At 47.7% G+C, this 26,456-nt stretch overlaps 1 protein-coding gene across 5 annotated transcripts in view; it reads right to left on the bottom strand.

The window, feature by feature from the left end:
* The window catches only part of Schip1 (schwannomin interacting protein 1), a 761,344-nt gene that overhangs the window by 115,585 nt on the left and 619,303 nt on the right, over window positions 1-26,456 (bottom strand). For 3 of the 5 annotated variants that reach the window (NM_001100666.1, XM_063281588.1, XM_063281589.1), the window contains one exon: window positions 21,492-22,178. In NM_001100666.1, the coding sequence (NP_001094136.1) occupies window positions 21,492-22,178 (687 nt within the window). Of the gene's footprint in view, window positions 1-21,491; window positions 22,179-22,383; window positions 22,554-23,187; window positions 23,464-26,456 lie in introns of those variants that run through there. The other 2 variants (XM_039102019.2, XM_008761080.4) reach the window with 2 other exon arrangements.

The raw sequence follows: 26,456 nt of genomic DNA, 5'->3' as shown, positions 1-26,456 counted from the left end.
GTGTACTCCAGGTCAAAGTTCACTGTTCTTTCTCTCCCCTCTGTGTGTGTGTGTGTGTGTGTGTGTGTGTGTGTGTGTGCGCGTGTGTGTGCTGTGTGCTGTGTGTGGCCTTCTGTCAGTTGTCTTCCTTCATATTTCACAGACTGAGGCAGGGTCTCTCACTGAGCTCACTCCTGAAGTACTCCAGGAATCCCCCTCTCTACTTCCAGGCAGAGCAGGCTGTCACTCCCTTGGTAACTTTCTACATGGACTCAAGGAACTGGGTCTTCATGAATGCATGGCAAACACTTGAAAAACAGCCATCTTCTCAGCCTGGAGTTTTGCTCTTGACTGATATGTAAACCATTTTCTCCAGCCAAGCACTATGCTATAAGCCCCTACGTTTTCCATTCATTCAGCCAGCTAACTAAAAGAGCACAAGCCACCGGTTAAAGGAAACGATTGGGAGATGTCACCATCTGGGAAGTCCTTAGCTTCTCCCCAGGAACCCTTTCCTGTTTCCTGTGTAGCAAGCAGCTCCTCTATCAAGATGTCATCTGAGCAGGAGAGACTTTTACCCAGTCAGGGAGATCTCAGAGGCTCTGAGTGAAGGGCGGCTGGAGCTCGCAGGGCCAGGATGGAAGGACACTGCACAGAAGTGAAAGGCGGAAAGGACACCGGGATGATAATCCTGAAAAGGGCACAGTTGCTCTCTCTCCTTCCTTCCTTCCTTCCTTCCTTCCTTCCTTCCTTCCTTCCTTCCTTCCTCCCTCCCTCCCTCCCTCCTTCCTTCCTTCCTCCATCCCTCCCTCCCTCCCTCCCTCCTCCCTCCCTCCCTCCTCCCTCCCTCCCTCCCTCCCTCCTTCCACTAACCAATGGCCGAATGAACAGGTGTGAACTTGCTCACCTCGATGACATGTTGGGGGAAACACATTCACTTCAAACTTGTAAGCCAGATTTGACATCCAACAGCTTTCTGCTGCAGATGGGGAGACGGAGTCTTCTCGTCTACCTCCGCTTGCTACGACTCACCGCTCACGCTGACAGAGTAATTACCCTTCACTCCAAAGGAAAACTCCAAAATTCAATCATTGCGAATCCATGGGCTGGGCCGGGGAAGGAAGGGCCCGGCTTGCTTCTCCAATAACACACTGGGGGTTCCAGAAGGGATCTGTGGGAGGAGCTCACACGGCAAGTGCCCTAACCTAGAGCAACTGTGAACATCTCTACCTCACATCTTACTGCTGAAACTGACGCGACAGGTGAACCTGAATTAACTGCCAGGCTCTCTGTGCTAACTTGGTCCCATCTCACAGTATCCAGGCCTGCAGAAACCCCCAGAACTATGCCCATTCCCTTTAACCAAAATACTCAGGGAGTTCCTTGGGCCTGAGAGTTTAAACATTAAATCACTACTAAATACAAACAACTACTTTCCGCTCCCTAAGATTCTAATCCACGCCACACCTATCTAAGCACAAAGGAACAGCACTTCAAGATCTGTGGTTATTAAAAAGGAAGAGGGAGTTTTTGTTTTGTTGGGAGACAGAACCTCTTGCCGCCTCTGACCTGCTGTGTAACTCAGGATGAGCCTAGACTGCTGATCTTCCTGCCTCTGCCTTTCCAGTGCAGGAATTGTAAGAATGTGTCACTGCGCTCAGGCTGGGCGGTGGTGTTGCATGCTTCCTGTGTGCACTTAAGCACTGCTCGCCCGCCTTCGTAAGGTGTACTGATGCAGATTAAGCAGTTGCAGAATGTAGTTTCAGGACTCCTGGGTGGAGGAGCTGCAAGGGTTCCCAGACAGGCCCCATAACCTCCAGGCTGCCTGTAGCATCTAGCACATTCTGTATGCCAAAGGGTTTACTGGGAGCAGCTTGCTCAGGACCAGGTCACGGGAATGCTGGGCTTCGGCCATTTTGACTCATCTCAGTATCATTTTCTTCAAGCTGACACACCAGTGAGAGTTTTCAACACCCAGGGACGGATGGTTTAGGACAAAAAAGCACAGAGGTAGAGATTGGAAGACTTTAAAGCATGGCATACATACGCTTTGATTTAAACAGAATTGTAGCTGGTTAGGCTTCCATTAATGAAAGATGCTTAATAGAAATAGAAAAACAAGACTGAGAATGCGTCGAGAGATTGCAGAATTTCAGATGGCGCCATGCTGCGGGTAAAGAAAAACAAGCTACTGGAGAGGCACACGCCTGTTTTCTTGGCATTGGGGAGGCTGAGGCAGGAGGATCTTGGGATCCAGATGTCTAGAGCAACAGTGTGAGACCCTGTCTGGGAAACAAAGCATGAAGTCCGGTGCAGGCAATCAGTCATTGTGCGACAGGGGCCTAAGTGGCTGGCCTCCAAATGTCTGCTGCAGCCAATGTATCTGAAAGCGTATGTGGCTTTGCAGACAAGGAACTGGAACCAACTCTGTGGGTCCAGGGTGGCTTGGCGGGGAAAAGACATTTACAGTATCCACCCGCCCCAGTGTAAGCCTTTGCCACAAGAAAAGAAAAGCCGTGAGCTGAGTTGCTGGCCATGAAAGGACTCACTAAGCACCGCTACCTGGTCTACTTTGCTTTCTGTTGCTGTGATAAACACTATGACCAAAAGCAACGTGGGAAGGGAGGGGTTTATTTCACCTCAAGGGTCGCAATCCACCATCATAAGAAGCCAAACTAGAAGCCAACAGCAGTACACTGCTCATTGGCCTGCTCCCAGGCCCAAGTTCCGCAATTTTTCTTTTTGTTTGCTTGTTTGTTGTTCGTTTGTTTTCTCCACAGGGTTTCTCTATGTAGCCCTGGCTGTCGTTCTCTGTAAGTCAGGCTGGCTTCAAACTCTAGGACATCTGACTGCTTCTGCCTCCCTGCCTCCTGAGTGCTGGGATTAAAGATGTGTACCAGCACCACCACCTGGCTCTGCTGCTTTTCTTACACAGCCGACCTAACTGGCGATGGTGCCGTCCACAGTGGGCTGGACCCGCTTACGTCAATTAGTAACCAAGAGAATGTCCCACAGGCCAACCTGATTGAAGCGCTTCTTCAGTTTAGGATCACTCTTTCAAAAGTTTCAAGTTGACAATCGAGATTAGCCACCATGGCTACTCTTACTACAATTAAACACCGCACAGTGGGGATGCGGTTGCTCTTTCATAATTTTTGCTAGTGTTTCAAATTTTTAGAAGGAAGGATGTCGAAGGATAGCCAGGCCTATGACACACACACACACACACACACACACACACACACACACACACACACAGTCTGTCCTTGGGAAGGATGACAAATGACTCTTCAGTGAGACTTAGTAACTGTCTTCCCACTGTCTAGCAGTCAGTGCTGTGGACTGGAAACTCCACGAGGCTAAGGAGGACCAGGGTGGGTCCGTTCCAAGTGAGCTTCTGGTGCTCTCTGTCCCCCACACCTAACACAGCACCACCCGCATTCCACATCTTCGCAGAGTGGGTACAGCTATGAAGAAAAGATAAGGGCACCTATTAAGGGTATGTGAGGCAGACACCACTTGCTGAACTACCTGCCTGCTTTTCTGAAAAGCTTCCCAGAAACCACTTTAAAACATACCTGTCAATTCAAAGCAGAGTGAGCGCATTTATCCCTTCAGAACACCGAGGCTTGCATCTTAGAACACTGCAAAAACATGGTCCGCAAAAATAAGGAATGGCTGCAGAGCAGTTTTTAATTAAGATTGAATATGAGATCTATAGCATGGCATTATAGGTTGTCACCCCTGATAAGCATGAGGGGGCTGCTGTTTGGCTCCAGGGCAGGCTAATACCCCCATCCTATGAGAAGTTTCATCTGCATCAAGGGCAGTGAAGACAGAGGACAAGTGTGCCTACAATGTGGCAAATTCTGCCTCCATGTCTGAAGGATACTACTGACACCATGAACACAGCAGACTGGATCCCCATGTGCCTGTCACTCCTAGCCGTTCCAAGTCACCGATGCTACTTTACTTCATCCAGTCACCCTGTAGATGGCATGATGGGACACAAGGGCAGGAGAGGAAGACTAGGGTGTATGGGGCAGATGCCCTGGGGCAGATGAGTCCTGCAGTCTCTGTAGGTATTCATGGATCATGTCCAGTTTATGACAACTTGCATATTTCTTTCCCTTTGTGTGATTGCTTCCCTGCCCGAAGCCCGGTCACAATCTGAGTTTGAGTTTTGTGTCAAAAGACTGTCTGCTGTACATTAGGGCTCCTGTCTTGTAAACAGCAAACCCAGCGGTGCTGATGTTGAGGGACAGAATAGACAGGAGGTGGGTGCAGGGCAGCACACTGGACAGGAGCAGGAGCTGAGGGAGGGGAAGAAGCCACAGCCACATTTGCTTCAGGGCAGCCCAGAGGACCTCACAGCCAGCACACTGAACCTACCGTCCAAGGCAGGCTGCCCTTCCACCCACGCAGGGCTGGCGGAGGAACATCGGAGACGGAGGCTCCCAGAGAATGAGTCAGCCACTCGTAATCACTCAGGAACCGAAAGCACACACCACACAATGGAAAGAGGTCAGTTCCCTAACGGAAACTGCAGAGCTCTAGGAAGGTAACTCAAGTCGGCCTCCCATCCAGGAGCATGCTCTGTGGGAGGGCACTCTGAAGATTACAGCATGGGAGGGACGCCAGGGTTCCTTCTGCCCAGCGGAGAGTGGAGAGCGTCTGACAAATGGGCAGGAACACATGAACTGAAGCAGTCATTCGAAAACGTTTTGGTTTGGGAAACAGTTTTGCTGAAAGAAATGCTGGGCTAGTGCTGTCATAACCTACAGTACATCAAACATGTAATCAGGGAAAGAATTTTAACAAGCCTCAGGGAAGAATTCACCATCCTGTCAGCCAAAGACAAAGAAAGAGTAAACAGGAAACCCATTTTTATGAGACTACACTGAGTCACTTGAATAAGCTTCTACTGGTGACACACTATGCCCAGCGACCATTCAGGATTCAATTTCAAAAACTCCGATCATCTGGTCAGTCGACAAATGTTAAACATCCCAAGTTTTGGGTTTCTCTCCCTCTTTGCAGGTCTGCAGGGGTCTCAACACTCTTTCTGTGCCGTTTCCAATCTGGGAAATCTCCCACCTGCCTGTTAAAACTGTCAATCCCCTCCTCTGCCCGGCTTTACCCAGCACATTCACAAAGGCCCACCTAACATAGCGTTCAAAGCTACACTCCCACATGGTTCCCTGGTGAACAGAGAGCCAAAGAGCAGCAAGGACTTGTGGTTGTCCTCGGCCCATTTAGAGGGATAAGGAGACCAACCCGCTCACAAGGCTTTGCACCCAAAATCTGTCCTGTCTAAAAGAAATGCAGGGACTGAGATGGAGCAGAGATGGAAGGGAAGGCCAATGAATAAGCAGCCCAAGTTGACACCCATCCCATGGGCAAGCACCAGTCCCTGACATTACCCATGATGCTCTGTTATGCTTGCAGACAGGAGCCTAGCATAACTGTCCTCTGAGAGGCTCTACTTAACACCTGACTGAAACAGATGCAGATACCCATAGTCAGATTATTGGACGGAGGTCGGAGGCTCTAATGGAAAAGATGGGGAAGGACTGAAGGCCCTGAAGGGGATGATAACCCCACAGAAGGACCAACATAGTCAACTAACCTGGACCTCTGAGATCTCAGAGACAGAGGCACAAACCAAAGAATAGGCAAGAACGTGGCCCAGAGCACATATGTAGCAGATGTGTAGCTCAGTCTCCATGTGTGTCCCCCAGCAACTGGTGCAGAGGCTCTCCCTAAAGCTGTAGCCTGACTGTGGTATCTGTTCCCCAACAGGGCTGCCCTGTCTGCCCTTAGTAGGAGAAGATGCACCAGGGTGGGAGGATATCCAGAGGCACCAACCTCTCAGAGGAGACGAGTAAGAGAAATGGGGGGAGGGTCTCTGTGAGGAGGGGACTGGGAAGGGGGGACAGCATTTGAAGTAAATAAATTAATAAATTAAGAAAGAAAAGGACAACAGAAAAGACTGTGGGTAAGCATGCAGATTGCCTCTGCTTAGGAACACTTTCTGACTTCCCTCACTCTGGGCACTGGGCTGAGAGGTTCACCGTGTGTTCTGCTCACGTGTGTTCTGCTCACGTTTCTCTGACTGCTTTTCTTCCTTATCGTCCTTATCCACTTTGTTTGGTTTTGGAGACAAGTCCTCCAGAGTTGCCCTGGTTTCTCTCAAGGCTCTGAGATCAGGATATCCTTCCACCTCAGCCCCCAGGCATGCATCTGACCCTGGCTTTGCCTTCCTTCCTTCTCCACAGAAGCAGCTGCAGGGCTTCTTGCCAGAGGAGCTTAGGCAAAACAACTGTCTGGAGAGAGGGCCCAGGAGCCCCATCTTCAAAATGCATTGACAAAGCAAACAGTATCCAATGGCCTAACTTTTACTTACATAAAGACTTCGCGGGCAATGTTGGCCAATGTTTGTTTTACACTTGTATTACAAATTTACTTTTTTAACAGTCCGTACCAATCCAAATCAAATCTATAATTTAGGTGCCGTTGCTCATGTCTTGGTTCTGATAGATGTTCAATAGTATTTCATGGGTAGCATCGGGAGCAGCGAGCGAAGAACACTCAGAACTTTCTGTACAGTCTTTGCAACTTTTCCATAAACCTACAATTACTTCAAAGTGAATTTTGAGAGAAAGCTGATATTAATGATTTCTATTTTTTTTGAAAGAAAGTAAATGAGTAACTCAAACTTGTCTACTTTGCTGTCTGTGTTGACTCTGTAAAGCCGGAAGTTCTAATAAGGAAAAAATATTCAAATGGCTATCTTTTCAACAACTCCTTCTCCATAGTATAAAGAAAAACAGCATTAAATAAAATCCCAACACTGTTCAGTAATGTTGATGTTTCTCTAGATTTTGAGTATCATGAAAGTTTAGTAAGCTTGGTGGCTAAGGACTGTAATTTTGTCAAAATTAATAAACAGTAGATGGTTGGGGATGTAGTTCCGTTGGTAGGGTGCTTGTCCGGCTATCGCAAACTCCCCTGCTTGATCCCCAGCACTGTATAAAGTAGGTGTGGAGGCACACTTTTCTAATGAGTGCTCTGGAAGTTGAGGCAGAAAGATCAGAAATTTAAGGCCATCCTTGGCTGTACAGCAAGTTCAAGGAAGAAAGGAAGGGTGGAGGAAGGAGGAAAGAAAGATGGGGTACCACTGGGACAAACTATGACTTAAATACTAGGCTTTATTAGGAAGATGAAGCAGGAGAATCCCAAGTTGTTGGAAGGCTTTCCTGTGCTACTGAGTTCAAGGCCAGTCTGAACAATTCCCTGAGACTCGGTATCAAAATAAATAGTGAGGGCTAGGGACAGAACTTGGTGGCAGATAGTGAGGGCTAGGGACAGAACTTGGTGGCAGAGAACTAGGCTAACGTTCAACCGCCAGTAGCCCCTCCAAAATCAGCACTCATCACCCTTTGGAATTTAAGAGTCTCAGATAACTTCCCAACAGATATAAGAACTTGAGACTACAATTGCTCATCCCACAATGTGGAATCATTTAAGATAATCTGCTCTTAAAGAACTCTTATCATAACAATGAAAACTGAACCCTGACACATATCCCCAATCTAAAAAGCAAATCACTTTTGCAACTGCTGTGAAGAGGAAAAGAAAACTAAATGCTAACAAATAGGGTGACCCCAAAATGAAATGAAACAGTGAGACTAGTTGTCTTTCCTGCTGTTTTTCCTCTTGCTATTATCACTTCTAACTGTTGTGACCCCTGAAAGGAGAGAAGGAAACAATACCTCCTTCATTAAATCAGAATAGCCATGTGGGGTCTCTTTGAAATCCCCATTTCTTGAAGGGCAGTACAAACTGCACCTCCCCCCCCTCAAATCACCCAGCTTCAGGTAAGGCATGTCACCTGCTTGGGCCTAAGTTTTCTCATCTGGACCCTCAGGAGGTTGAGGTGTGCAGAGAGAAACTGGCAGGCTGAAGTCATGCTCTGACCTGCAGAGTAGAGATGTGTATTTATGGCTCCCTGACAGCATTTGATAGTCAAGGTATTTATTTCATTAATTACATTGAGGGACACACGTCTGACAGTGCATGCGTGGAAGTTAAAGGGCAACTTACAAGGGCCACCTGTTCCCCTTTTACCACATGGGTTCTGTAAATCCAAGTCAGGTGGTTGTCAGACTTGGCCATAGTCACTCTTACCCCTGGAGTCTGTTCACTGGCTCTGATTAAGATATCGCTTACACAAATCTGGGTTTGGCGTCTCCTGATGTTTCAGAATCCTGAGACTACAGTGCGATGTGTCATCATGTAGCTAGCCAGGATGAGCAGTTTCCCTAGCAACTCTGTGATGCGTCCTGAAGCTTATGATGGGGCTGCTCACCTGAGGGTGGCTTCCGTGGGTTGCATGTCTGAGAGCATTAGAGGGGATGATTCACTCTTGTTCCGGAGTGTGATTATTTCCAAAAGACACGACTCAATGCAGCTTAAAGCACCGTGGAGCTTCTGTGTGTGTGTTGGGGGTGCGGGTGTCCCATGTCCCAGCACAGACAGCACTGTACACCTGTCCTCTTAAGGGTTTCTATATGTCACCAGAAAAGTAAATCTGAGCATTCAGTCATTCCATTCCAGAGTAAATCAGGGAATTTTTTCCTTCCTGTGTTTTCCTTACTCACTCCTTTCCAGAATGAGGTCTTATTTTAAGAGCTATTTGGGTCAGAGTGCGGGGCCTCTGCGGGCTTGATGAAAACACTAACAGATCACGGGTTACATAATTTAAGTGTTCAAAAATAAAATCCCAGCCGTCTGCTCTTTGCACCCTATCGAACTGATTTTAGGGTAAAAACAGTGGGCACGAGTACTTAAGATGAAGCTGCCCATAATAAATTGGCAGACCAGGTCAAAATGGGTCAAAAACTTTTAAGACTGCACAAGAACGAAAATCTGCAATTTTCCTAAGTAGGATAATATTTAGCTACTGGAGCCATGAGAAGAAACACAGAAAACTAAATTGATCTTGAAACTATTTATAAATGAGCTATTTTTAGCAGAAGGAAGATTAGCCTTAAGGTTCTAAGGCACTGTACTAGTCTCCTACCAGTTCAGACCCTGGATATAACTGGATGCTACACTTACTCTCTTTGGGTGAGAAAGGGAAGCAAGAGCTATTATACTGCTAGCTTAATATTAAAAATGCCACCATTTCACACAAATCGTCATTCCTAATATTATTATTTTTTAATATCCTAACTTCAAATATACCACTGCCAGGGTGGGGTGGTTAGGAATTGTCAAGAAATTACCTCATTCCCTTTTAGACAACTAAGCTCTTTCCATTTGTGGCAAAAGAAGAAGGAAACAGAATCAAGTCACTAGCTTAGGAACTACAACTTACCCTTCACTGTTGTTCCCAGCATGCCTGTTACCCACGGTTAGCAGGCAGACACCTCTCTATTGCTGCTGGCCAGGGAGAAGGGCTGCCTCCCTCCCCATCCTGTAGCAGAACAAGAGGAGACCTGACAAAGGGTACTGGCCACCAGAAGTGCCCCATGGGAAATAAGCCATTTTCTCGGGGACTTTGGAGAAAACACAGAGAGGTAATTTGCCCAAGGGTTGAAGGGGAAATCAGGAAGCCCAAAGGCCTTCCTTCAGGGGAAGGATGCTTGGACATTATTGCCGAGTGCCTGGGAAAACACTGATAGGCAGGCCACTGTGTCCAGGCCTGGCTGCTAGGCTACAGAGATGGGTGGTGCTGAGTTTCTGCCCTGTGCCAGGCATCATAAAATCAACATTGTTTGGTTAAAAAAAAATGGTGCATCTTTTGCCTGTTTCACCTGGGAGAGCCTAAGCCACACACAATTTTTTATTTTATGCTATTTTTATTTTTTCTCCTCATATGTATAGTTGTTTTGTTTGCATGTCTGTGCACCACATATATCCGGTGCCTGAGGAAGAACAGAGGAGAACATGGGATCCCCTGGAACTGGAGTACAGACTGTTGCTAGCCTCCGTATGGTTGCTGGGAATCAAACCCCAGTCCTCTGGAAGGACAACCAGTGCTCTTAACCACAGAGCCATCTCTCCATCCCAACACACACCTTCTTCATAAAAGGGTTTTCTGTTTTGTTTGCTTTTTGTAGCATTTTGTGAAACAAGGAAATCAACAACAACCAAAGCCGATCACAAAAATAGCTAAGACATCCCTCTGTAGTTTTGAAGGTTTCAATCACCTCTCCTGGAAATACAGAAAAAATGAAGCCCTTGAACTGGCACCATTTTAGAACTCAGATGCTAACTAATGCCCTTTAAGACACAGAGAAACAATAAAACACTAGAAAACAAAACACTCTTCTGTGCTCACTGAGTGGTAGAACGGATATTGTAAAAATGGCTACATCAATGAAAACAGTCTACAGGTTCAACAGGATCTCCACAAAAACTCCAATGACAGACAGTCCTCACCAAGTTAGAGAAGATGTCCTGAGATTCATGTGGAAGTCATACTGACCACACACTAGAAAGCCATCCTCACAAATCAGGCTGGGAGAACGAGCTTTCCACAGGCAGAGAGAGAAATGATATCTGCATCTCATAGGCCTTGATATAAAACCTGAAACACTGAACACTCTTGGAGGGAAAAACAAGAACTCTCTGAAAAGGACTCCAGTGTCCCAAGAGAGAAGCCCAAGTTCTACAACTTAGACTGTATGAAATTGAAATGCTGCTACACATGCAAAGGAAACTCTCAGGAGAGCGAACATACCATGTACAGAATAGGAGAAATCTTCATCAACTCTATCAAACCAGAGGCAGGGTGGGGTGGTGCTGTTGATAAGTTGATCATATCCAAACACTGAGACCCACATAATAACGCACTAATATAAGGGCTATAATACATATAATATATGAGCTATATAACACTAATATAATGAGATACTTCTCAAAAGACCAAATATCACCAAAAAACGTTCAACATGCTTAGTAATCCAGAAATACCAATGGAACCTCGTCCGAGATTCTAGTCAGACTGGCCCCCATGGAAGAAACAACAAAACACGCTGTGGAAGATGTGGGTGGAGAGAGGAAACTTTATTGACTGCTAGTTGGGGCTAGTTGGTACAGCCATTGTGGACTAGGCATGGGTTTTCTCAAAAAGATAAGAAGAGAACTACCATACGACCCAGCTATACCCCTCATGGGTAGATACCACAAAGACCCTGTCTTCTGCCTTGGAGACCAGGCGGAGTTCATGGGGTCTGCTGTTGCTGCTGCTTTAACTACCGTCATAGTAGTTAGGAAATGGAATTTGTCTAGGTACCCATCAATACATGATGGATAAAGCATTGTATAAACGCACAGTGGAATTTTATTCTACCACAGAGCAAAGTGGAACCCTGACATTTGCAGGAAAATGGACAGGAATGCGAAGTATCACGATGAGCGAAATAAGGGAGACTCGGACTGGCAAATGCCAAGTTCTCTCATAGTGTGTGTGTGTGTGTGTGTGTGTGTGTGTGTGTGTGTGTGTGTAAGGAAAAAAGGGTGAAAGGAAGTGTAATGAAGTAGAAGGGACAGGAAAACAGAGAGGAGCCGTGGGGAGGGGAAGGGGCTGAGCAGGAGGGGGTGGGAAGGAAGATCATGGAGAACAAAGCAACATGGAGATTTCATAGGGGAATACATTAGTCTTTAGATGCTAATTCTAAATGGGTGAGCAATAAAGAAACATAAAAATGAAGCAGGACAGACAAGCTAAAGATACAAAGAGTGGGAGATTTAAGGTTCTGTTTAAACCCTGAAAATGTGTACAGTTTAGAAATAGGTCTGAAAACTCTTTGTAGTGGTACAAAGCAAACTAATTAAAAGCCTAAAATTCGCTGGAAAATCCAGAAGCATACAGGAAACAGAAAGTTCACACTCCACCCGCTCCTTATGGTCTCTTTTCTGGTCTTCGCTCTCACCCATATTCTGACTAAGCCAAGTGTCCCGATTTAGACTATTCCGTGGGCCTCACAACTCACAGGTACTTTTGTTAATGCATGAGCAAATTCTACTTCTAAGTGATTACTATACACCAGATGACATGTGACAAGTTCCTGTGTCCTATCATCTAGTAATTTGGTTTCCGATAATCCAAAGGCAGCCTGAGTAAGTGTGTTAGCACTCACTACCCAGAACAGACGAATGTAAGGCTGGCTGAAGTTTCACTACAAGTCAATGCTCACTATTTTTCACAGATAAAGCCTCCGAGAACAAGTTGATCCTTTTTATTTTCATTCAAAGAATTGCCTTATTTACCTACTAGACCAAAACCCAAAAGGTCAACCTGGATGCCTGTTGTTTTAGAGAACAGACAACTCATACGCATCGCATTTCTAAGATGTTGAGTCTTTACAAAGGGCTAGCTGTGAGTCTCTCTACAGAGTCACGGACCCTCTACACCATAGAGCAATAACCGAATGCCGTAATGCCTTTCTGTGGTACAGAGCCCAAGTGCTGTGGTGGGCATCCTAGCCCACACCACTATCACCAGCGCCCACCCTCCCTCCCAGCTATTCATTCAACACAGCTCTCCTGGACTCTCCTTCCTGGACTAAGGCAGTGGTGAAGGAAGTCCATTTCCACCTTTGAAAAGGAGAAGGTTTGCTGAGGCGACCTCTGCTTCTCCCTCTAAAATCTTCTTACTTCTCTATGGAGGTGCTCAATTTTACAGTCGACCCTGGATCATCGCACAAGTGGAGTCCCACAACAGACTGGCAGTAAACCAAGAGTCAAGAATGTCACCTGTCTGAGGGGCTCCGTAATTACAAAGCCACTGGGGCACCATGGCTGTGGAGTCAGCTCTTGTTAAGTTGCCTAGAACTGAATGTCAGACTTCAGAAAGCAAAACCAAAAGAAGTCTTTAGGGGGCAAGGCCCAAGAGTGCACACTTGTATTTGAATACACAAGTGCAACATCATGTAATTTGAGCAAGGTCTTAAGGAACAGTAATGGAATTATGGTTGTTGGCACTAATAAACTTCCCCGAGTCTCTCAGCTTGGAGAAAACTAAAGACTTGAGACAAAAATATGGTACAAAGTACACTAATTAACCAACTAGACAGCCAAGGAGCACCAGAGCTCTGCTCTTTAAGACATGCTGTGGGGGCTGGGGATTTAGCTCAGTGGTAGAGCGCCTACCTAGGAAGCGCAAGGCCCTGGGTTCGGTCCCCAGCTCCGAAAAAAAAGAACCAAAAAAAAAAAAAAAAAAAAAAAGACATGCTGTGAACTCTGCTGTGTATTTACAGGGGAGAGGAGATGGAGACGATTTGTACAGATAAGAGACCCGCCCACAGGGAGATAACAACCAACCACTACACGGATACAAGACTGCCCGTGCTTAGTTGTCACTGAAAGCCTGAGACCAGAGGCAAGGCCTGGCAGTGAGCAGAGCAGAGCCAGGAAGGGGAGACGCCAGGGGTGAGCTGTGAAGAGCTCAGTCAGCTAGTGAAGAGAGTTAAAAGTCTGCATCAGGATTTCAGGAAACATTTTCCTGTGGTGGCTTTAAAGTTGCTACAGACAAACCTATTAGGAGGTAGAGATTTCTTTTAATTCAGTTACTATAGTTCAAAGGGCCCTTCTGCAATGCAACACATACACACATAGATAGATATATAGAGAAATAAGATAAGAGAGATAGATATCCATTGTTAATGATATATTCTCAAATTTTTAATAATTGCTCACTTATTTTATTAATACTGTGGTTCATATAGAAGCTCACAACTGGTCAAAGAATAGAGTGCCAGTGGAGTGCTTAGCCACAAATGGGACCTGTGCATCACACCTCCTCCCACGCTCAGGGACCACAAAGAAAGAAGGGTCAGAAAGATTCTAAGGGCCAGAGGTAGGGAAGGACCAGAGATAGACAGAGTCTTCTGAACATGACAGGTGTACTACACTCATGTACTCACAGCCCCTGTGGTTGCTCCTCCACGGGAAGCAGCCAACGTCCTGGCATGGAGCGGAAAGGACTCATGTGCTCCATCCCTAAAACTGAGGACTGTGGGCAGGTAAGGACTTCTGAGGGAGGGAGGGCCAGTTTTCTTTAAGAGCGAGACCCCTGGCAAGTGGACCACGCTCCAGTGATGGTCCCACACCCAAGAGGATATGGGCAGACCAAATAATACTTAACTGAGTGAGCAAAAATTGGGGCATTTGTGAATATGATCAAAACACATTGTATGTATATAACAGAACATATATGTATATATATGTATACACACACATTCTTTTTTCGTCACTATTATTATGTGTGGGTCCATGTGTGTGTATGACGTGTATGTTGTATGTATCATGTGGGTCCATGTCTTCTCTCCTTCCAGGAGACCAAATTCAGGTCGTCAGGCTTGGTAGCAAACATGCTTTCCACTGAACCACCTGTCTCCTTAAAATCCTAGTTCTTCCTGGCAGATACCTGCATCTGCACTCTTAAGAGTCATCACACATTAGCGAAGTAGGAAAAGAAAGTCTCACTATGGTTTGCAGGGTAAATTGTTGAACCATAGAATAAATACATATACTTAGCTCTCATAATTTCTAATCACAGAAAGAAAAAACTTCACCATTGTCACATAGTGTGTTCTGCTAGAAATGATACTTGTATCCCACACCGTAAGTTTCCAGTGTTAGGGTCCTGACTGCCTAATCAGCTAACTTTACAGCTAAACCTTCCTATATTTTGTAGGACTAGTAAGGGATTTTATTTTAGTCTTTAAAACAGGAATTTGTGTAATTCAACCATAGCCCCCAAGTAACTAAGGGAAAACCCCTCAGCCATTTAGTTACTTCTGTAGTATTGTGCAGAATAACTGGGCTGTAATTCTTACAGAACAATACATTGACTATTACTGGTAATTAGCACTTTTCTAGGGAGAAATGTAGGCAATTTAAAGTTTGCTACTAGCTAATAGTATAAACAAATAAAAAGACAAATTATTTTTAAGTACTTTAGAAATAACCTTATTAGAAGAGTTTACTTTCAATTAACATATCAATTAAAATAATTCTTAACTTCTCATTAAATGAGGTAAATATACCTGTCAAGGGCACGATATAAAAACAGTTATGGCAGTATAATAAAACTGCACTTTAAAAGGGTGGGGTCTAAAACTAGAACTCTTACCTAATTTTTAAAAAGATGAGGCCTTTCTTGTTCAGAACAATGGCAGAATGAGTTTGGTTAGATGTTACAGCTTTCCCAGTAACCTGGATAGAAATGTCCTGGACAGCCCAAAAGTCCAAATGATATAGACTAGCTGCTAGGAGGGGGAACCGAAGTTCTGGTCAGTGGTGTAAGAGCCATGACAATGACCACAGTGCCCAGGAGATGGCTCTGCAGGTAAGGGCTCTTGCCACCAAGCCTGATGACCTGAGTTTGACCTCTGGAGCCCATATGATGGTACATATACACCCAGATATGTGTATGTGTACACAGTCATTGACACATACCCACAGACATACAGACACACACACACAACACATGCACACAACACACACAGAATAAATCAACAAATATCAACAAATAAATTGTAAATAAAAAGAAAAGGGTCAAGACAGTGGCCGTCTAAAATGGTGCTTCTTGGAAAGAGAAGGCAGCTTCTCAGGAAGTTGAACATATGCCAACTATAGGACCCAGTTCCACTCTCACATGTATCTAAAGGAAATGGGATGAGGGGTCATATAAAGATTTATGTGTGACTGGCCACAGCAATTTCACTTATAATAGCAAAAAACTAGAACTAATCCAAGTGCCCATCACCAGATGACTAAGGAACACAGAGATCCGAAAATGTAAATCAATTCAGAGTACAGAAATCAGGTCAGCCACTACTGGGAAGAAGACAGGAAATGTGAAGGGACACAAATACTTTGGGGTGATGGATCTGACACTTTGATTTTGTGGTTTCACTGCTGTGTCAAAGCCATAAAAATATTATAGAAAACATCGAATGTACATTATCAATTATGCAATTTATATTCTACATTAGCTAGACTGCCTTAAATATGGGGCGAGGAGTGTGTGTGTGTGTGTGTGTGTGTGTGTATGTGTGTGTGTGTGTGTGTGTGTATGTGGGCACGTGTGTTGGTGTGGACCACTCAGCTATCCATCTTCCCTTCCTACCTTGTGTGAGGCAGACTTTCCCTTGTTCACTACTGTGTATTCCCTGCTGGTTGGCCCACCTGCTTCCAGCAATTCTCTTGTTTCCACTTCCCATCTCACTGTGGGAGCACTGAGATTACATGCATGGACTACCATATCTGGCTTTTACCCAGTGAGCCAAATCCCCAGCTTAACAAATCTGCTTTTAGAGATGGAGTGGGGCAGGGGGAGTGTTAAAAAGAGCAGAGCTTGCAGAAACAGTTAAACATGAAAGATTACACACGGAAGGAGGGAAACCCTCATAACAAAATCATGGGGGAAGGGAAAAGACACACTGGGGCCCTGGGCCCCACCTGCCGGAAGGGCCCAGGGAGTGCCAGGTAAGAAAATGAGTGGTGCCTGGCAGTGGTGGCGCATGCTTTGAATCCAGCGCTTGGGAGGCAGAGGCAGGTGGATCCCTGAGCTCAAGGCCAGCACGGTCTACAGAGTGAATTCCAGGACAGCCAGGACTATACAGGGAAACCCTGTCTCCAAACAACACACACACACACACACACACACACACACACACACACACACACACACACACAGGAAGAAAGAAAAAGGTGAGTATTAAACTAAAAAGCTAGCAACAGACGCAGGAAGAGGCCGTCAAGAAAGAGGAGAGACATTCCATTTTCCTAAGGACTATTTGCATCAGTTCTCCTGAGTAAAAACAGGCTGAGAGATAAGGATTTAAGATGAGCTCCTGGGATCAAGTCTCTCATCTAGCATCAAAATCACCAATGTCCAGAGCTATCTAGTCTGTGTCTGACCCTAACATTCATCAAGAACTAGCTCGCCCAAAAGGGAAGACAAACCCTGGCAAGACAACATGGGCAGGCCCAATCCCGCTTGGGCAGCCCTCCCAGGGGCCTCGTCATGTATGACAAGCCCAAGGTGAGCCTCTGAAGGTAGAGATGCAGAATAGTTTAAACTTGCTGTAGGGGTTTGACCACCAGAAGTTGGCAGGAGTCAGCCACTAGTGCGCATCCATCTGGGTGCCCCAGAGACTTCCTGGTTATGACCCCAGAATCTCTCCAGCAGCCTAGCTCACCCCTCCCTACCACCACCAGAGGAAGGATGAACTCCCTGGACTTCACACACAAAGGTCAGCTTGGGGTTTTAAGCTCTGCATGAATAAGGTATGTTTTAAACTTGGCCCTAGCTCTTGCCAGGATCAGGGAAGCCTAAAAGTCAAGCCGATTCTGAGGTGCCAGTCTTTCTTTGGTGCTGATGCTAAGAAACAGGGGAATCATAGGGCTGGGAGAGAGGACCCTGGAACCCAATACTATGTCGCTCTGCAGGAGCCCAAGAGTGTCTGCAAGCCTAACGCAACCATGCTGTGAGGAGAGACTCTGAAGCAGCAGGATTTATGGTTCCTCAGATTACTTCTGTCCTCACCGTTGAGGAAGTACAAGAGAGGTCTTGTCCTGAAGTCTTTTAACAATGGTCATGATGGCACATGTCTTTAATCCCGGCGCTCAGGGATAGGGTTAAGAGGCAAAGGCAGTTGGATCTCTGTGAGTTCAAGGCCAGCCTGGTCTACAGAGACTGTTACACAGAGAAACCCTGTCTCAAAAAAAAAAAAAAGACAAAACAAAAAGTCTTTTAACTTATTTCAGGGAGGGAGGCACTCCATCCTTCCTGTCTCAAAGCATTTTAAGTATGAAAAGAGAGAGGGAAATCGCTCCTATGTGGGAAGGAAAAAATAAAAATATACCCTTTCACACAAAATCAAAACCCTTTCATGTGGCTTCTCATGCGTACCTCAGACAAATCACACAGCATCTCAGGCCCTCTGTTCTCAATTGTAAGGTGAAGACTTTAGATAAGGTCTGGGATACGGGGATGCTATAAATGCTTCTTCCTTCACTGGAGAGATGAGACCCTCAAACATCTCAGGCCCTGTCCCAGGCGCCCTGGCACAGCCGGTACACACCGGTAATCACAGCACTTGGAAAGCAGATAAAGGAGGAACGTGAGTTCAAAGCCAGCTTCTGCTATGTAGAGAACCTCGTGTAGCCAGGCTGGGTTACGCAAGAGCCTCTCAAAATCCAGAGGATCTAGGTTCAGTTCCCAGCACCTATATAATAACATTTGAATGAGATGTCCCCCATACGCCTTGGGCGTAAAAATAACTGGGTCCCAGTTGCCAACTATTTGGAGGGGATGGGGGTATGGCCTTGGTGGAATACATCTATCACTGGGGGAGGACCCTGAGATTTCAAAAAGACTACTGCTATTTCAATTTAGTTCTCTCTGCCTCCTGCTTACAGCTAGGGATCTGCCACTATGGACTCGAACCTTCTGGAACCATAAGCCCAAAATAAACTCTTCTAGAAGTCGCCTCAGCCACAGTGCTTATCACACCATTCAGAAAAGTAAGTAATGCAGTAGCTTACGACCATCCATAATTCCTGTTCAAGGAGATCCCACGCCCTCTCCTAACCTCTGCAGGCACCAGGCATGCTCATAGTACAGATAGATACATCACAGGCAAAACAGTAATACACATAAAATACAATAAATAAACCTAAAAGGATTATCTTAAACACTTCCCAACCCAAACCAAACAGAGTTTAAGATCCCTGAACTTTCACTTAGATGCCCCCCTCCCTTTTCTGGTTATCCAAACAGGGTTTCTCTGTGTAGCTTTGGCTGTCCTGGCTGGAACTTGCTCTATAGACCAGGCTAGCTTCGAACTCACAGAGATCCACCTGCCTCCGCCCCCAGAGTGTTGGGATTAAAGGCTTGCACCACAAGCTCACCGAGATCTCTGAGAGACCCAAAATAGCGGGGACTTACAAACAAGACTATGCTAGTGCTAAGAAAACCGAGCCAGGATGGGGGTAGGGGAGGGTGGCTCTTACTCTGCTTTAGGAAGGGTAGGCAGGAATAACCAACCTCTCAGAGCTGGTGAGAGCTGAACAGAGTCTGGAATAGTCAGGAACCAAACCAACAGAGCAAATGAAGACAGAACTGCAAGGACAAATCCTTGAGGCAGCTCTTGGATTATGTGGTAGAGAACCCAGCCTCTCTTTTGAACTTCACAGCCTCCTGCTCAGGGATGCACCCAGCCCTGTAATGTGCTGACATCCACCATTCTAAAAAGTAGCACAGCACCAGTAGACTAGACTGCCTCCTTCAAAGGTGGGCCTTCTACACCAGTTATTTGCTATTCTCCAGCTCCTGACCACACAGTTGCTTGCTCCAGGCAATGATAAACAGAATTTAAATGCTGTCTTCAAAACTTTTATAACAGGAACCCAAAGTAAGGAACCTTAGATGATCATACAATTCATACACAAAACTGAGAGTCATGGAACTCACAGGCTTTCTGTGACTGTGTATGCATGCACTATGATGTTTTTAAGTATTTGGGTGATTTCATGAATATCTTAGTTTGGAAACACCATCCTGGGCAAACATGCAGTGATAACTTTATTCAAACACAAACCAAAATTTGCTGAACACATTAGAGCACCACCAAACCTCATGACCAGTGCTTAATCCAGGGTCCAGGTGAAGAGACTCCTAAAGCTTTTTCTCTGACCTCTGCATGTGAACCATGGCACATGTGTATCCCGTATCGCAACATACGTGTGTGTGTGTGTGTGTGTGTGTGTGTGTGTGTGCGCGTGTGTTAAACTTCTTTAAAAATAAAAAAAGTGCAATGACTTCTAAAAATAGCAAGAGCACACATTTTTAGAAGAGCTGGGAGCCTGGGGAATCTGGGAACAAGGAGGAACTCCAAATCGTTGCTGAAGGAAGGCAGGAAAGAGTACCTTAGGTTTTAAAGACTGCCCGAAATAACACGTGTGAGCACTGGGTTGTGAAGAGTTCGTCCGTCCGGCAAGCCTTTTAATGTCAAGTTCCCAGAGGGCAGACAGTCCACCCTATCACACCTCACCAGACTCTTAGCCCAGTTACAGCTTATCTTCAATCACTGCTCCAATCCTGGGAGTCTAATGGGTAATGGGTGCTTCCTACTGCAGGCTACAAGGAACTGCACTGGCTGTAATGGAAAGATTCCACATCTGCTAGTGACACGGTAAACTTATAAACAGCCAGGATTAACACGGGTGTGTTAATTTAATAGGGAATCTCTAACCAGTGGGTTCTGTCAACCAATGGTGCTGACAGACACCGTGCCAATTTCTGTGAAACCCTGTTACCGCTCTGACCCCTGAAGTCAGAAGTGCATGCACCCAATTTCCAGGAGCCGGGGAGACTCAGAGTAGCCAAATTACACCTACGAGGCAAAGCATTTTCCTACACGGCCACACAGCTGTCACACACAGAGAGCAGCTCATTTAAACTGTGCCCTTCGGCCCTATTTAGGGATATCGCTAATGATTTCAAATTACAACTGTTGCTTTATCTCAAACAGTGATAAAAGGGAGAGCTACATTCATGATGCTTTTCTTTTAAAGTCATTTATCTGCTCTCCTCTCAGGAGCAAAAAAAAAAAAAGAAAAAAGAAAAAGAAAAAGAAAGAAAGAAAGAAAAAATGTTGAGACAAGTAGAAACCTGCCTGAGCTTATTATAGATGCAGCCCTCCTTCTCTCCCTCCTTCCGCTCCACGCCAGCACCCCTCCCTGTCTGGCTTTTCCAGAATTGAGGCAGTAGCCTCCGGTAAGGAACTATAAGTGGTTCTTTTATCAAAACAAGAAGGGATTCGCCGACAGGGAGTGAGTCAGGCAGAGGCAGCAACCCCCTCCCTCATCCAGGCAGTTCAATTCAGCCAGTTCCTCCAGGTCAGCAATCGCTCAGGTTTCATGGAAGAAAAGTCAGAGGAGGGTCTTTAATCCATCCAAATCCAGGAGCCGGGATGGAACGAACACACCCGTTTGCCAGATCTGAGGTGTGGACAGGCGACTACGTGCATGTGCACAGGAACTGCCTGGCTCGGGGAGAGATGTGAGGGGCGACGCTGGAAGACCCACCAGGATGGACAAAGCCACAACTATTATAGTGTGAAATAGCCCCGGCAGGCACTGACTTCGCTCAGGAAATCTCCCTAGATTTATTTTCAGGCAAGTGACTCACAACCTAGTCTCCATAAGTAATTCCATCAAAATGAGTCGCGGGTTCCTTAGCCCGACTTTCTGCTGCCCTCTGGCTGCCCCTCCCTTCTCTCCGCCCATCCTGTAAACCCAGACAGCTCACAGACAGAGCAAACGTACCCCAGGGGAACAGGAGGCAGGCTCTCCGGCCCAGCCCCCACCCTCGGGAAAGGATGAATGGGCCACCACCGGCGAGAGCGCGGAGAAGGGGCGTGTGGGCTGCGCGCGAGGTGTGTACGCGGGTGTGCGCGCGTGGGCACGCACACGGGCCAACTTACAGAGGTGGAGTTGGTCCTCGCCTGACCCTGATTTCGCACCTCCTGCTCCCGGAACTGCAGCCCAGCCAGATGCTTTTCCAACGCCTCCCAGTCCATTGGGGGCGCAGGGGGTTCTTCCGGGACGCGCATCCCGCCGTCCGGAGGCTGAAGGCAGAGCCCCCCAGATGCCCGGTTCCGGCCTCCGCGCCGGTTTCCTGGAGGCTGGGTCTTCTGGATGGGTCGCCGGGGAACCCGGGAGGCGTTCGGCCGGCCGGCTATCACCAGGTTGCCATTGTGCCTGAGGTCTTGGGGGTCGTGCGGGTGGAGGTTGCCGTTAGGCATCGGGGAAGGCATGGTGGTGGCGGCGCTCCTGTTCCCGCTGCCGCTGCCGCCGATCCTGGCGCTTACGTCCCCCGGCTCCCGGGCCGGGCAGCGGTCATCCCGATACCCTCGATCGTCCTCCTCTTCCTCCTCCTCCCCGTCCTCCTCCGGAGCCCACTCATCAATCACCTTCTTCTGGTAGACCGGGAAGGGCTCTTCATAGTCTTCCAGAGCAGACACCAAGTCCAGGCTGCCCCCCGGCGACGATGAGGATTTGCACTCGGAGCAAGGGGTCACTTTGGTGGAGTTGGACTGTGAGCTGGCGCGGCTGCTGCTGCTGCTGCTGCCGGCGTCACTGCCTAGATCCATCCCATCCTCTCGGTAATCCTGTGGGGGAGAGGAGGCAGAAAGAGTGAGTGGCCGGGTTAAGCCCGCTGCTCCGGCCGCCCGCTGCCCGCCCCGACCTCCCCGCGCGCGGCGCCGGCCAGCCGTGAGGTGCGATTGCCCTGAGAGGCCTTGGGGCTGGAGCCAGCACCAGCCTGCGCTGCCTCCACCCCTCCCCGCTCAAGTTGACTTCCTCTGGTTAACTAACCCGCAAATTAGCAAAGGGGTGCGCAGCCACGGGCGCGCACTTTTCACCCTCATAGCCCAGGGGCGCGCGCGGACTTTGTGTTAACCATTTTACACCAGGCGCGCCCTGGCACTCCACCCCAAGGATTCTCCCAAACACTTTCCCACTGAATTCTGATTCCCTGGGGGCGGGGCCCAAGAAGGAGGTAGAATCTGATTTCGCACCTCGCGGGGGCACTGGGACCACCCCCAATCTGGCCCCGCCCCGCCCCGCCCCGCCCCCTCCCGGCGGCCGCTGGGAGACCCGCGCCGGGCGAGCTCAGCTTTACTTTCTAAGGAACTGCAGTAGTCGCAGGGCACATCCCGCCTGCGCGCCTCCTCGGCCAACCCCTCTCGGGAAAGATGGGCACGGGGGCGCTGTCGGCCCACGCCCCAGCAGGATGGCACCCTTCAGCGCTTGCTTCCGCCAAAGGTGTGGGGGGCCCAGGCTCAGCGACAGTCGCTGCAGGCGCCGCCGCCCTGGGGAAGAGAAGACGCGCCCTCCCGGTGGCGGCCGTAGACCGGGTCCCGCCACGGAGCATGCCCAGAGGCTGCGGGGTGCGGCGCAGTCCACTCGCCCGGTTTTCCCCGCCGGAGGCTGGAGCTAGAGGCGGGCTGGGAGAGCGGAGAAAGGCGGGGGTGGAGGGTGGAGGTACCGGCGCTAGGCTTGCAGACCGCACCGCGGTGAGGGCCGCGCCCTAGGGAGGGGGCTGTATGCTGAACGCACCTCAAGGCCTCTTGGCTGGGCCCTTTACCCAAGCGAAGCCTCCCGGAGGGCCGCGCGGACCTGATACCTCCCAGTCCACGCGGAAGTTGCCAAGTGACCCTGAGAAGGAGCTCCTGACATCCTCAAAAACAGATAGACAGGCCGAGTAGGAGCTCAAGTGACCAGTGGTCAGGCCCTGTCATTTCCTTTCCACCTTCTCCCTTGCCGCTTCCTCTCCCTTCACCGCGCCCTGGTATCCTCTTGCAAGTTCAGGCAGTGGGTGGAACCTGTTGCTTTTGCTCACGTTTCCTTCCCCTTCCCAGCGGCATTGAGGATGACCTCAGCGAGGTGTGTGTATGGCTAGGAGAGGGAGTGTGAGCAGGGACTGTTATCTAACGTGGAGGTCAGGAAGTGGGGTGGAGATCTATCCTGAAGGTGGGGCCAGACATCCCTTCCTACCGAACGGACCCAGGAGTTTGTAAAGGAGAGAGAAAGGCGGTCCTGAGCGGTGCTGCCCCTAGTACCTTGGCTGGCTTTGCTTACTTGATTATTTTCTTCCAGGGAATTCAATTAAAAAAAAATCTGTGGGAAAACTCCCAAGACCATACACGGGCTACCAGAACTTGCCGATCCTTTTTTAGGAAGAAGTTTCAATGAAGTGAAACTATTCCCTTGGATAATGTGGATGGACTACAGAATACCTTTTAAGGACTAAACATTTCCTCTGAACAGTCTTGCCCTGTAAGAAGTTAGCTAGGAAATGAAATGCCTCCTCTGCGGTGAGAACGGAAGAGTGCTAAACTCCACAATGAAATGGAGAGTTTCCTTGGACTACCAGATTTAGGCCTGTAACTAATTTATTCCAGCAGGGCTAGTCTGGATCAAACCCCAGCCCTTGCTTGGCACCCTCCAAATGGAGGAGCAGAGGCATGCTTGGGATTCCTGGGTAGGGAGTGGCTGCCACCCGGCCAGCAGGGCTCTTGTAGGGGACTTGGTGCAGAAACACTTTGTCTCAGTGATTTCCTCTTTGGTAAGTTCCTGGCCAGGAAAGGTTATCACACCTTTTTAACTTGTCTGGAAGCAGCAATCCTGTGAATAACAGGAAAAGAGGCCTCTGGTCTGTCCAGCGCTAGAGTCGAAAGGGACTGGTTAGGACTTAAAATACAATTCATATGAACATCTGTAAACAACCTGCTTGGTGCCTCAAATATGTTTTGATGTGAGGTTGCAGTCGAGTACTGGCTGCCACTGAGAGGTATGGAGGTGGCCCTGTGTTCTGTGTCTTAGATGGGAAATATTGCTCAGAAGATCACCATGGGACAATGACAAGTCTACCTAAAGGGCTGGAGAAGTGGCTTAGTGAGTAAAGTGTCTTCTGTAGAAGCCAGGATCTGGGTGCTACCTGTAACCCCAACATGCTAGAAATGGCCGCAGAGACGGGAGGATCCCAGATAGAGGGAATCAGGCTACCCCAAGTTGCAAGCTCTAGGTTCAGAGAGAGAGAGAGACCCTATCTCAAGAAAAAGATCTCAACATAAGCTGAAGGCGAATCTGGCCTCCCACGTTTCTGCACGGGCAGGTATACCTACATGCGTATGTATACACACGTGCATACAGTACACAAGCATACACAGAGCTACATACTCTGTGGCAGATGCAGGTAAACAAATATGGATCAGCTCGGGTGACAGGAACACCATAGTGACGGCCCAGTTTTTAAGCACCAGGACCTCCCGAGCCACCCACCCGCACAGCTGGCACACTAACGCCTCAGCTGCTTGGTGATCAGGAAATGTAAGACGAAGCCTAAACGAAACAGTTGGCAAGGTAAGTGCACTGCCAGGAATGCATGGCGTTTCAAAACCAACTACAAACATCTCGGCATTATCTGTACTTTCACATTGTTTCCTGACCAGACGATCTGGATCCGATGGGAAGTGCCAAGTCTCATTTTCCTCCACGAACCATGGTAAGTGTTTGGCCAGCCTGGTTACCATTCTGTTTCCATGCTTCCCTCCAGTCCCCTGCCAAGAACACTCCCACTTCGGAACAGGAAGACCTACCAACTTCAGGGCTGCAGTAGTGAGCGGCTAGGGCCAGCAGGATGCTGAAAATGATTTGCAAAATGATCCAAAAGTCCAGACTTCTTCCTCTTTAGGGAAGCTTCTCTCCAGTTAATTTGCTGCTTTCTTCCTTAGATCTATGCCCCAAAACCGCTGTGAATCAGACATCAGAAATGTAGGGCAAGAGGAGAGGCCTATTTCAAGAACCTTCCCTGTCAATCCAGTGTTGTCATTTCTGCCTAGATTAAGAGTCCCTTTTGAGCACCAACTGCCCTCACACCAAGTACTACACTCTGAAGGGTCCTGACCATTGCAGACAGCCAAGCCTAGCCTCCCTAGGAATGCAGCTCTCTCTCCCTGACCACCCGAACTCCACAAGGGTTCCATCACTACCTCCAACTTCTCTGAACAACTTTTTCATTCTTTATTGTAAATCTCAGCCAACAAATCACTTCCTCCTGGAAGGTTTGGGTGCTTCCTGCTCCCCTGGGTCAGAGGACAGTCCTTTGATCCCATGGCATCCACTGTACTGTGAGATATACTATCAGTGCTGCTGTTTAATCAGCCTCCCTAGTAGCCTCATAGCAAGAATTACATTTTGTATTAGAACTCCGGTAACACATCTATATAAAAACAAATACGTTTCGTGAAACCCTTATTTTGTGAGTATCCTATTCTAGGGTGCTAGAGGTTTAGTTCAGTGGTTAGAAGGATGATCTAGCATACCAGAGGCCCTGAGTTCGATCCCCCAAACAGCCTGAAACCAGACAGTGATACAGGCTCAGACAATCCAAAGGAGGAAGCCTGAGTTTCAGGCCTTCAGGCTTATCCTTGGCCTCAACCATCTGGGTTCCAGTCTCAAAAATCTTTGTTCTAACTCATGTGAAACAAAGTGTAGCTGTATCTTTATACCTTACTATGGTGATTTGAAAATCCTTGAGTGGAGTGGGATTCTGGGGTGGGAAAGAAAATACTCTGAACAGTGAGGCTATGAAAGGAGTAAAGGCTTGACAGACCTTTGTCTCAGTTATTAATACGTTCTAACTTTCATTTGGTCCTCAAGATTTCTGTGAGGAAACTATTTCCTACCCATTTGCACGGGAAGAGGTCAAGGATGGCGATATTAAGTAATTTGCCCAATGTCACAAACTTGTAAAGTAGGCGCTGAGCCAGGACTTGACACTGGGTAGTTTGGGTTTAGAATTTCTATTCTAATTCTCTCATCTACAAGGTCAGTAGATCTTGGCCCCATGTGAGTCAACTTACTCGGGGGGGGGGGGGGGGGGA

Source organism: Rattus norvegicus, chromosome 2 (genome assembly GCF_036323735.1).
Source record: "Rattus norvegicus strain BN/NHsdMcwi chromosome 2, GRCr8, whole genome shotgun sequence".
NCBI classification, from domain to species: Eukaryota; Metazoa; Chordata; class Mammalia; order Rodentia; family Muridae; genus Rattus; species Rattus norvegicus.
Note: the sequence above shows the minus strand (reverse complement) of the source record. Positions and strands in the feature narration are given on the sequence as shown.